The sequence below is a fragment of the Peromyscus maniculatus genome, chromosome 20, assembly GCF_049852395.1.
Source record: "Peromyscus maniculatus bairdii isolate BWxNUB_F1_BW_parent chromosome 20, HU_Pman_BW_mat_3.1, whole genome shotgun sequence".
Taxonomy (NCBI): domain Eukaryota; kingdom Metazoa; phylum Chordata; class Mammalia; order Rodentia; family Cricetidae; genus Peromyscus; species Peromyscus maniculatus.
The window spans coordinates 34,676,685-34,689,416 of record NC_134871.1 but is presented as its reverse complement, the minus strand read 5'-3'; the positions used below and the strand labels follow the sequence as shown (position 1 = coordinate 34,689,416).

General features: G+C 45.9%; 1 protein-coding gene across 4 annotated transcripts in view; it reads left to right on the top strand.

The window, feature by feature from the left end:
* The first annotated feature begins 1,513 nt into the window (after positions 1–1,513).
* Adcy8 (adenylate cyclase 8) overlaps positions 1,514–12,732 on the top strand; it is a 218,738-nt gene continuing 207,519 nt past the window's right edge. Inside the window, exons 1-2 of one of the 4 annotated variants that reach the window (XM_076555978.1) lie at positions 1,514–1,759; positions 2,384–4,534. In XM_076555978.1, coding sequence (XP_076412093.1) covers positions 3,584–4,534 — 951 coding nt within the window. In that variant the 5' untranslated portion in view covers positions 1,514–1,759; positions 2,384–3,583. Of the gene's footprint in view, positions 1,760–2,383; positions 4,535–12,732 lie in introns of those variants that run through there. The other 3 variants (XM_006980305.4, XM_015998848.3, XM_076555980.1) reach the window with 3 other exon arrangements.

Here is a 12,732-nt window from a genome sequence, read left to right as displayed (position 1 = left end):
GTCCTGGCTCATAGTAGAGACTGCCCTAGTAAATATTTAGGGAATAAATGACAGCATACTCAAAGTCCCACAATGGCTTGGAATGTCTTGTTTCAAGAAATAAATCACTTGGTGGTTGGCATATTACAAAACAAGTATACTATTTGTGTGCAACCAAAGCTCTCATTCAAGAAAAGAATGATTTGAGGGTTGAACAGCCCCATGTCATCCCAGAAAGAAAAGTCACATTTGGATCCTCTTGTGCTGTCTGCTTTCTCACCTGGGATAGCACCCTTACAAGAAGGAAAAGGTCAATTCCTGGGCAGTTGTGATGTTTTCTTGCAGTTGCCTTTGCTCCAACCTCTGACTTCATGAAATTCTTAGAGTTTCTCCCTGCAGCAAGCTATGCTCATTCATCAACCTGAGTCATATTATCTGATTGGGCCCAGTCTCCCCCTCTTCTGCCTGCCTCCTTTTGCTGCTGAATAAATCATCCTGGGAAACGTCCAGGTCGGAGGATGATTTTTACAGGAACGTTCCATCTGCCTTCAACCCCTCATTGATCCAGGCTGAATTCTCAGGCTTCAAGGAGAAACGAGTGAGAAACTGAAGAGGAGTCCTTTTCAGTCTCTTCTGCTAAGATGCTCATTTGCACAAGTGACTTGGACCACTGCCCTCAGGAAGGGAAAGCAACAATCCCACCTCTAAGACCAGACCAGACTTTAGCAAAATTCTTCACTTTTATTCCCTCTCCCTCCCCCTCCTTCACATCAAAAGAGTTCCCACCTCAGAATTCCAGAAGGTCCAGGAAAGCCTGAGTCCAAGAATCTGAAAAGGAGAGCAAACTGTTCGGACTGATTTCTAGGTTGGTTTCCTTAAGGTCTAGATAACAACAAGACCATTTTCTGAGATGCTTTACCCTTAACTTCTAGCTTCCCAGGGTCGGGGAGCCACTCTGAGAGATCCTTACAGTTAACAAATTAATAGACCCACAAGCTGAAGTTAAAGCAGAATCAGCTTCCTTTCTGTTTAAAATTCAACATTAAATTGAGTTCTCTCTTGAGCAATTTTTTTTTCCAGTTAGTGCACCGAATTCCAGAAATGTGGGACTTAGGAACGGGGCTGCCTGAGAAGACTTTCCCCCTGTTCCTTCTGGATGCTCTATGCAAGGCAGATGACCTGCAAGGCTTGGAAAGGAGAGTCAAACACACACACGTTTCTGGGGCACAGCCGCTACAAATAACCCTGAGAATGGTTAGGGGGGTTGGAAGGAGGGCGCTCTGACACCGCAGGGAAAGCTGTTTTTGCTTAGGACAGAAAGGAGCTGGGAGTTTGTCTCCGTTAGAGGAAGGCAAAACGCCATCTCCTGTGGGGAAACGGCGTCTAGGGGATAGCTTGGCCAGGTCATTTCGGCTTTCATGGGACGCCACAGGGGTTGGGGAGATTGCGAAAGCTCCCAGAGCCTGACGTCATTAGCCATCAGCTGACTGTATTCAGGACCGGGGCTTTACTGGCTGCAGCCCGCAGTCGCGGTGGAAGAGGTGATGGCCATCGAGACTTCCACCACCTGCAGCCGGGTTCCAGATTGGCACTGCTACTTGGCCCCTGCGCTGCCGGTACCCAAGGACCCCGCTGGACTGAGCGCTGGTGCAGGCAGGGACCAATGCGCGGCAACATGGATTTTGCCTGCGACCCTCAGGGTGCCTGGGCAGGCGGGAATCCTGAGCTCTGGGCGGCCACATGAAAAGCCTTTCCAGGGGTCCTTCTTCGCACCTCTCCTGTAAGCCCTAACACTAACAAATTTAGTATCCTAAACGTGTATACCACGCCCCCATCTTAATGCCCTATGCCTCTTCCCTCCAGACCAGTGGAGTAGAGAATAGTAGGAGGCGGCCCACCTCTATAATTGCAGCTTCTTTGGAGCATTTTGGTTTTAACCTGAAAGTTGACATTAAACACACAAAGAGACACACACACTCGCATGCACGCACGCACACACATACCACATCACTCTCGTGTGAGGAGGGCGGAAATGAGCCCCTCTACTGCATGTCTCTGGTCTCTAGGAGTTTGTGGGCAAAGCGGCCTACGATCCTGGCTCTGCACCTGCCAAGGACAGGAGCCAGTGCTTAAAAAAGAACCGCGGAGGAACCAGCGGGCGCGGCCAGCTGGAGCGCTCCACCGCCATGCGCAGCCAGGCCCGGGGCGGCCGCCTGCGCCCTCCCGACCCTCTAGTGCGGGCCTTCAAGACCTGGGGCATCCTGTGCGGATGTGGGTGCCGCCGTGTCCCAGCCCCCACACCTCTCATCCTCCTCCCCATTCCGGGGGCGTGGTTTGGCGCGGGGGCGGGTTTAAGTCGCCACGGGTGTCTGACCGCTCTGACAGGTCTCCTAATTCCTCCCAGGCTCAGGTCCCGCTACATGGTTCAGAGCGCCTGAGTGGCATCGCGCTTCCCTGGATCCGAAGGCGTTTCATGGACTTTCACTCTGCCTGGAGCCTCTCTTCTCGCCCAAATCTTTCGCCTGCCGCCTCAACTGCCAAGGCTCGGTTCTCAGGTTCAGGAATCGGCGCCAGTGGCTTCTCTTCGTACTCAGCTGTTGGCTTTGCAGCCCTCCCCACTTGTTCTTTCCCCACAGCTCCCCCCCCCCCTCTCCTCCCCAGGTCCGGGCAGGCCCAATGAACTCCAAAGAGCGAAGTGAAGGGGATGGGAATTGTGTGCTGCGACCCCTCAGAATCGCTGCTAGCAGCGGTGACCTTGTCCTGTAGCGGAGGCTGGGACCCTGGGGCTAGCGCCCCGCCACCATCCTCCTTGAGGAATGCATCGGTCCAGAACCCGCGCTGTCAGTATTCCCTCTGGAAGTGGAGACAACCAAGAAGGAACCGAAGAGAGAGCTTCAGCACACCTCCAAATTAACTGTTTGGTGACTTGTGAGCGCTGAGGCTACCACCTCTCTCCTGCCCTCCCGCGGGGCTGCCACCTCACCATCACCCACACCTCCTGCCTCATTGCGCCCGCCTCCAGCTCCGCCCCGGCTCCCCATGCCGGCGCAATGGAGTTATCCGAAGGGCGATGATTGCAGCCCACAACAGCTAACTTAGCACCCACCCTAGCTATCGGTCACCCTTGGCCAGCCCTTCTGCAGCCGCCGAGACGTGGGCGTCCAGAGCCCAGTGCCGCAGCCAGGACCCGCCCGACGCGCAGCAGAAGCGCGGCGGCGCCGAGGCGCCTCTTGGACAGCGAAGACTGCGCCAAGACGCTGAGCCTAAAACCAGCCAAGAAGCTGGAGCGCAGAAAGGGGACTGCTTGGCTCAGAGCGCCGAGAATTTCGCAGACAAATAGCCACCACTGTCACTGCGTACCCAAGCTGCGCTGATTGGCGGGAAGGTGGCTCGCCAGCACTGAAGGGTCCGCTGCCATCTACCAGGAGTCTCTTGCTCCCAGGAGCACTATGACCTGACCTGTGGGGGCCCTGCTCAGGGCTCCTGCAATTGAGCAGCCTAGGGAAGAAGGGATCGCTGCCCAGAGGGCCTTTGGGTCTTTAGGAACCCCCACCTCCAACTGCTACCACCAGTTTCTGCGCCTCCCTCCCTGCGGACCCGAGCCATGGAGCTCTCGGATGTACACTGCCTTAGCGGCAGCGAGGAACTCTACACCATCCACCCGACGCCCCCGGCCGGCGACGGCGGGAGCGGCTCCCGGCCGCAGCGGCTGCTGTGGCAGACGGCGGTGCGGCACATCACCGAGCAGCGCTTCATCCATGGGCACCGGGGCGGCGGCAACGGGGGCTCCCGCAAAGCCTCGAACCCTGCGGGCAGCGGACCCAACAACCACGCGCCGCAGCTGTCTGGGGATTCGGCGCTGCCCCTCTATTCCCTGGGCCCCGGAGAACGAGCGCATAACACCGGCAGCACCAAAGTCTTCCCGGAACGCAGCGGGAGCGGCAGTGCCAGTGGCAGCGGGGGCGGGGGCGACCTGGGCTTCCTGCACCTTGACTGTGCCCCGAGTAACTCGGATTTCTTCCTCAATGGGGGCTACAGTTACCGAGGGGTCATTTTCCCTACCCTACGCAACTCCTTCAAGTCTCGGGATCTGGAGCGCCTCTACCAACGCTATTTCCTGGGCCAGAGGCGCAAATCCGAGGTAGTTATGAACGTGCTGGATGTATTAACCAAACTCACCCTCTTGGTCCTCCACTTGAGCCTGGCCTCGGCCCCCATGGACCCACTCAAGGGCATCCTTCTGGGCTTTTTCACCGGCATCGAGGTGGTGATCTGCGCCCTCGTGGTGGTCAGGAAGGACACCACCTCACACACCTACCTGCAATACAGCGGAGTGGTCACTTGGGTAGCTATGACCACCCAGATTCTGGCAGCGGGCCTGGGTTATGGGCTTCTGGGAGACGGCATAGGCTACGTGCTCTTTACACTCTTCGCCACCTACAGCATGCTTCCGCTGCCACTCACCTGGGCCATCCTGGCGGGCCTGAGCACATCGCTGCTGCAAGTCACCCTTCAAGTGCTCATACCCAGGCTAGCAGTCTTTTCCATCAACCAGGTAACTCCTGCTTGCATTGCTCTCCCCGCTCCACCCCGCTGGGTTGTTTAGAAATAACTTCTAGAGAGCTAGGGTCGCCTCACTCTGTTGTGAGTCTGCTCCCCTAGCTAACTTAGGCTTTGGGCATCCTTCTGTTGCGTAAGGGCGGCAGGGGTCGGGGCGGGGTGGGGGGTGCTCAGGCCTCAGGACAATTGGAACTACAAGGCGGCTAACTTCACTCTTCTACTAACTACTAACTTTACTCTTCCAGTCTGGTTCTCCTCTAACAGCAGCTGGGAAAATCTTTTTGCCTCACACACCGACACCCAAAGTCCACAGGCGCTGGAACAGGAGAGAGAAAGGGTGGAACACCTAGGTTTAAAAGGTGGCGCTTTGCTTGACTCATAGCAGGTTCCTTCAGAGACTCTTCAGGCTTGGGATTCTGCGAGGCCTTTTCTGAATGGATTCAAGCTTTGTTAATCATGGAATTGCTGAGCTGAATGCCCTCCGATAGGTCCCCTCCCCCCATCCTTCACAATCCTATGACAGGGTTTTTATTTGGGAAATTTTAGTGGCCTTGGGGAATCTACTGTGGTTTCCATCTCTTATTACAGTGCCCAGACCCAGCCCTCGGAATAAATAAATAACTAGGTCTCAGAAATTGAAGGATGGCAGGCTACTGGCAAAGAATGGGAGTTTTTATTAATTGAAAGGGACGTTTGAACGTCGATGACTTTAATAAAATACTTAGATGGAGTCTCCAACTCTGTCACTCTCCTTTCTTCCCCGTGTGTCTTCCTCTTCCTCATTAAATATGGATGCGCTTAGGTGAACAAAGTTCGTGTTGTCTGTGCCTGGGAAGGTAGACAAAGAGCCTATTCTGTAAATCCATTAAAACCAATTGATAATTAATGACTTGACACTTTGTTTAACAAATATCTGGCCTTTAGCAGGGAAAGTGAGCATGGGGGCTTCTCGCTTGCTGAGGGAAACAGCAACAGACTCCATTTAGGAAGAAAGCAACTGGGAGGTGCTTGGCTAGGGGTCACTTTGTATGAATTTGTCCTGTCCTCAACATCTCTGCTTACTCTTGCCGTATTGGACACTAAAACTCCTCTGGCCAAGTATGAACAGATAATTCTTACAATGGACATCCCTACTAGAAATGACTGGTGGTTTGTAGATCACTGGCACCATTGCCTTCTGGGGTTTGACTGGATTTAGGGTCTTTTCTCTTTCATGGACGATTCGTGTCTTGTTTGCTCAGGTTGCTTATCTGGTTAGCTGCTTTGACAGTGTTTTATGATGTGTGTCTTGCAGAAAAATCATATATATATATATATATATATATATATATATATATATATATATATATATACATATATATATATATGATGTGGCTGCAGCTATCAGGCATGAAACAAGGAGAGAAGAGCCTTGCTGAGAGTGGAGTAGCTGAACTTTGCTGCAATGTAGGCAGTGTTGAATATACTCTCAAAACATCCCAAACCTTTGCTATTCAATGCATAGTAAAGTTTCAGCTCAAGTCAGACACAGACATTGTACGCAGACATTGGAACCCCTTGCATTTAAACCCACTTTCTTCCAAACACTCCCATTCTTCTCTTCATGTTATTTACTATGTTTAAATGTCAGCAAAGCATTTCTTTTTCTCTTTTGCCCCTCCCCACTGCATCCTCATCTTTCTCCGGCTTCTCTCCTCTTTTTGTGAAAACGTAACTCAGCCTGAGTTGTTTTCCCCACCAACCATAGATAGCTGATATATACAGAAAATCTCATTTACAACCTACTGCCTTTGCACAGTAGCCTTTCTTGGTGCACATTACTGAAAGACCTCATCAAATATGCCAGGGTAGTATTTAGAAAAACACACCCTAAGTGTCAAATTATGAATATCTTTGAAGTTCTAAGTATAGACATGTTTTTCTTGCCAAGTGAATCCAGCAAGCAAATTCTGGCTCCATATTTGTTTGATGCTCTACTCAAATACTACCAGATGGGGAAAGATTAAAAATAACCTCAATGTCTTCCCACTCCCATCCTATGATAAACAGTTCTCCACTGTGAAAATCAAGGCCAACTGTATGTAAATGAAATCCATTCACCTTTCTGTTTGGGGCAGGTTATCTGTTTAATAGGGTTTCATAGGCCGAGTAACCTTTCATCAGACTGAAGATACCTGGACCATAGTGTTCTTCAGCTGGGGGGTGGGGGAAGAGTTTACAAGTTCCTTTAAACGTTTGCCTTTGGCGCCCCCTAGGGGTACAAGCTTCCTAGATCATGCAGGTGAAGTGGAGGTTTTATCTCTTTTCCAAATCCTCATTCATTCATTCAATTATAAATACTCGTTGGTTTTATATGTTTAGTACATACAGCACACTTAAAACTCTCTGGGCAACAATGGTGAGATCCTAAGTCCTCACCACAGCCTATCCCATCCCCCAGTGGTTGTGTCTCTTTCCAATAATAGTTCCTCTTCTGCTCTTCTCCAGATCCTAAATTCTCCATCCTTCTGTCTTCCTAATATCTCAAGAACTCCCATACTTCCGAGTCTTCACATATGTATTATGATTCATTTTTCCCAAATCTTCATATAACTGGCACATTCTCTTTGTCCAAACTCTCACAGGTCACTCTCGCTGATACAGGACTTTATCAATGCTTTGTCATAAATAACATTACCTTAGTTTCTGCACAACAATCACAATGTTTGAAATTATCTCATCGTTTTGTTATGTTTGTTGTGTTTCTTCTTGAAATCCCAATGTTCTTGAGGACCCACACACACTGAAAGGGCAAGAGAGTGCCCTTTGTATTGACTATTTTATCCCTAGCACTTAAACAATTACCAGGCACAGAGTAGGCACCTAATAAATTCACCACACAAACAGGATTATTCATCACCTGATTATAAGATATTCAACTTCACAAATTCTCCGTTGATGAAAGAATCCTCCACTGATGCACATCTATACACACATGTATACACAATTAGGTTAAAGAAGCATTTACCCCTGAATACTGGAGAAATCAAAGCACAAACCATGGCATTTGCACAATATTCTACTTAGAACTAAGAGCCTTTATTGGTGTTATTATACCTGAAAATGGTATATAGGCAACAATGTCCTTTGTTTTTCTTTCAAAGAAGAAAGATCAGAGTTTTGGAAACAAAGGGGAACCTCCTGAGGCTGGGGAGTGGTAAGGGCAGACTTACAATTTGTGTTCCAATGCTAACCATTCAGCAAAGAGTAAGGTGGGCCCCTTTCACTAGTCAAGAGAGTAATAGAACATATACTACCTCAATGAGCATTTAATGAAAAAGCCATAAGGGAATTAAGAGAGGGAAAATGCCAGAATGGCATAGATTCTTTGAAATGAGTTTATCATTCTGCTCAGCTGGATACCAATCTGTCAACTGAAGGCCATAAACCCTTTGAATATCATCTCTACGTTAATCTTAATTCCTTTTAAGAGGATGGCTCAGGTTCAACTTAATATTCTCAAGACTCATGGGATTAAAAGGAGAAAATAGTGTCAACAACACCTAGTCAGCTATTTCGCCTCACTGAAAATGTCATTTTCAAAAGTAATAAACAAGCCAGTGATTGCCTTCTTAATCCAAACCATGAGTATCTGCTGCTACTTTTTCCACCCCTAAGGAATCAAATCTGTGTCTTAAAAGGGCATCTCCCTTACTTCTAATCCTGCAGACCCTCTGTATGAGGTGACAATGTCCCTTATGAATCTGTATCACAGCTCTTTTCCTACTGTGGATGTGAGATTTAACCTTAAAAGACCCACTCAAGAGAGGATTCTTCTCAGCATAGAAATGGTTTGTATTCTTTCTACTCAGTTAAACTAAATCACTACCTGCCCCAAACACACACACACACACACACACACACACACACACACACACACACACACACACACACACACCACAAGTGATTATTGTTGGGAAGGTATAAATAATTGCCTAAATTGCCTACATATTTTCTGGGTCCAGTAACATTGGAAACAATAAGAAACCTTCTTAAGGTGAAAAGCCCAACTGGAACCGGTCTTTTTATTTCACCCCTACAAAAGTTCATTTGCAGGGAGCCTGGGAGCTGCCCTTAAGCCACCAATTTAATTTATGTCAGCTTTACATATGGAAGACAAATCAGCAATACTAGGGGTCCCTTTCCCAAATTCTCTAGGAAGTTGGTACTTTGCCCATCTTAAACCAATTTTTTATACTGCCAATTCAATTCATTAATCAGAAAATGCATTGCAAGATGACATTGTATGCATAAATAAAATATTAACAATAAGGCTCCATTTGGTAGATTTTTTTTTATAGGCCAGATACCTTCTAAGCACCATAGCTATGATTACCATTTTATTCTGTTTTAATTCCTAGTGACAATAAGAAGAGTTAGCTCACATTTGAAATTCATCTTGTTCTCATTCTTCAGCTCATTAGAGACAGGATGATACAAATCATTTAGTTATTGGAAAACTGAGAGCGATATTATTAAACCAAAAGATGACTGCATTGTGCTTTTTTTAGGAGGGGAGACTCTAAAGTGTTACAGTCAGTGAGTAATTAGTCACCTATGCCTCTTGGTGAAGCAGATAAGCAGATGTGTAGAGTGGAAGTGAGTTTTGCAAGATAACTCTGAGTAAATGCAGACAGGTATGAAAATCCGGGTTAATCCAGGTTCAAGGTCATGCTGTCAGATAGGAATTTCTTTCCTGTCGTAGACACAGCTCATCAAACAGCAGAGGCTACAGCCAGACAAATACTAATTAAGTCATGATCCTTGAGCTTGACAAATAATGAGGAGCAGCAGTTAGGCTGCTGCTTGTTCTATCAGTAATCCTGTAGGACAGAATGCTATTGTAGCAGGTAAGATAGGGTGTGTGACCTGAGCAGCTGAGGTCTAGGACTGGGCTTTAAATATGCATTTCTGGTCACTTCAGTGAGGGATTGACCTCAGAGTAAAAACAAAGCAGGGATAATGGAGTTACAGCCTCTCCTCATTTATACAACTTAAACACAAGTGCATTTATACATCTCTGTCGAAGAAGAGGCCTTTTTGTATCTAACTCAAATCTAATAAAGGGATTCTGTGACTTCTTAATGTACAATAAATGGCAAGTGATTTCAATCAGCACTAACTTGGTGAACACCTCAGAACACAGAACTATCCATTAAAATGGTTAAGACAGGGCTCTGACTTAATTCACCTCCCTAGTTGCTGTGTGCAGTTTCTAAACCCTGAGTACCCCTACTTCTGTACATTGTTTCAAAATGTTCACACATGCTTAAAATAAAAACTGCAATCTGAAGAGGAAAAAAAAAACAATTTTCAAAAGCTTATTTGAATGTCAGCCTTCCCAAGAGGTGCCTCTGGATGCTAGGGAATGGAGATATTACTCTTCCTGCTTGGAAAAAAATACATGTCTGCCCTTCATGTCCTTTCTTTTCTCTCTCTTCATTTCCACTTTACATTGTTGTTTTGCCTTTTATTTATTTGTTTGATTTGTATTTTTGCTTGTCTGCAATGTTGGAGAATGGTTTTTGTAAAGGATGTTTTTAGTGATACCCCAATGATCAATTACGTCTCGTTGGCCCTGGTCTGTGGGCATCTTTGCCTGCGACTCACAAATAGATTTTGGTGTCTGTGTATGGAGAGAGAACTGTAAACTGATTGTGTGGTGTGTGCTGTGCAAGATTACATGACGAAGTTGTTTCCCTTCATATCCCGTTGTATCACCTGACTGGCATGGGTGGGCCAGAACACGATGAGAATGAAACGGGGGGGGGGGGAGCAACTTGGATTCTGAAGCAGAAGCTTCAGACTAAGTAGGACGGATGCATTAGTCATATTTACACTTTGATGACTGATGGCATTTAAAAGCTTACTAAAATGAAGTGAAACCAAGCATAAGAGGAAAAGATTAAGCAACACACACACACACACACACACACACACACACACACACACACGTAATCAGAGGATACTACTACAATCATCTGTGACATTTCACTGTTGTCTAAATATTTCTTAGGATGCTAATTTATTCACATCACAAGTTGATCCGTTTGAGTCCATCCTGCATGTATTTGTTTCCAGGACACAGATGACAGTTGCAATATTCATCTCAAGCCTTTTCTCTCACCAACAAATGGGCACAATAATACTGTTTCTCTGAGAGACCAATAGGCCCAAAATATGCAGTTGGGCAATACATCAACACTTGACATATTGTTTCTGAAGTACATTCTTTTTTCAGAACTGAAGAACTTAAGAGTCTCGAGTCTAGCAACACTTTGGAAATTGGGGAACATCTGTGACACATAGGTTTTCACCTCAGTCAGCCAGATAATGGTTTATATAAATAATATCTTCCTCAGGATAAGTACAGGAACACTGCTTTTGTCAGCCTCCCACAGCAGGGGAAGCCAGTGTAATTGGCCCTGAGCTTCCCTGGGAAATGTAATTGGATTTACACACTCAAATTATATCATGTGAGTTTTGTTTATGAAGGGTATTTTAGGAAGCCAGGTCACTTGGGCAGGCTTGAGAGGCCAGCTTTTCTCACTGCAAGGTTTTTCAGTCAGCTCTGTGGGGTAGTAGAAGAATGCAGAGTGGATTAATTAACCATGGGGATGCTGGGTGTTCTTTGGAAGGCTCCAGCCACATCCTAGTCAGAATGAAAGCCATTTTCCTAGCAAATGTTTCCATGGGACTATCTTTTCAACCAATGAGTTGAATTTGTGACCTGCTGTCAAATAGACCTACGATGGCTTGTTTCATCAATACCTCTGTACTGGGCTTTAAATGAATGCTTGAAATGTGAATTTCTTTATCTGAATTATATATCATTTCAATATACACAAGACGTGAAATATCTATTAGATACTGGGTTATCACATTTGCTCTGTTTCCTGAAACATATGCATAAACTTCGGTGTTACAAATTGTAAAATGCCTATGAAGCACAAGGCTCTCCCAGATCAGGAAATAATGTTAAGGTCTATATGGTGAGGGCATAAACAAGATGTGAAAAGAAATTTAAATTACATTAATGGGGGCTTCTTTCTAAGTGAGTGAATTTTTAAACTGCTGTTTATATTTAAAGTACATAACATGTAAAAATTTTATCTGAGAACAAAACCCATAACCACTTCGCTTTGTAAAAATCACATCCTTGTCTTGTACCAGCTGATTTTCCAATTGACTGGAATAAACCATTTCAGAACCTTTTCTTCATTTGTGCGTGCGTGCGTGCGTGCGTGCATGTGTGTGTGTGTGTGTGTGTGTGTGTGTGTGTGTGTGTATGTCCATGTGTTTGCCTATATGATTACATAACAAATGCATTGAAGTTGCTTATAAAATGGACTACTAAGGAATAGTCAGTACATAATCACAACATATGTATTTTCAACTTAGAACATAAAAAACATAGCTCCCAAATTTTAACAAAACAGGACCAGAAAAACACATAGGAAAAACACTGTTGGCATATTTGAGGACAGAAGGAATGTCAGAGGAATATGGTGATTGCCCTCAAATACCCGGGTTCTTCCATGGCAGTGAGGTTGGCTGTTCTGTGTATGTCTCATATCAGCTATGAAAGAGGTTGAGGCTCCTTAATCTAGGAATCTGTTGTTTTTTTTTTTAATGTTGAACTCTGACAGGAAGACTCATCAAGCAAAAGCTGTACCTACAGATGGGAGCTGTCCTTAAGGAAGTTCTATTATAGGAGGCCCTTTCCTCAAGGTCAATTGAAAGACACTTTATTTACACCTACAAGTAACCAAGGTTACTTTGCATTCAGGAAAAGGGGCAAAGCGGCCCTATCTGAATCTGCTTTCCTTTTGAGCACTCCTCTGGGACCTGTGCCTAACAAAGCATAAACTTGTTTATATTTTAGGGACCAAATTTGTGACACATGACTACTACATCAGCAAGAAATGATGAAAAATAGATTAGAGTTTGCTGCCTCTCAAAAAACAGCATTAGGTTTGAATCAAGAAGAATGGGAAAATGGATATTTAGTAGGTAAATTGTGTATTAAGCATTTGTTTGCATCCTAATAGGTTCTAGGTCCTGGAGCTCTGCTGGGTACCAAACTGACGAGGTTATGTTTGCTTTAATGGATCTGATACTTGATTGGATTTGGACAGGGAGTTTGTGAATCCA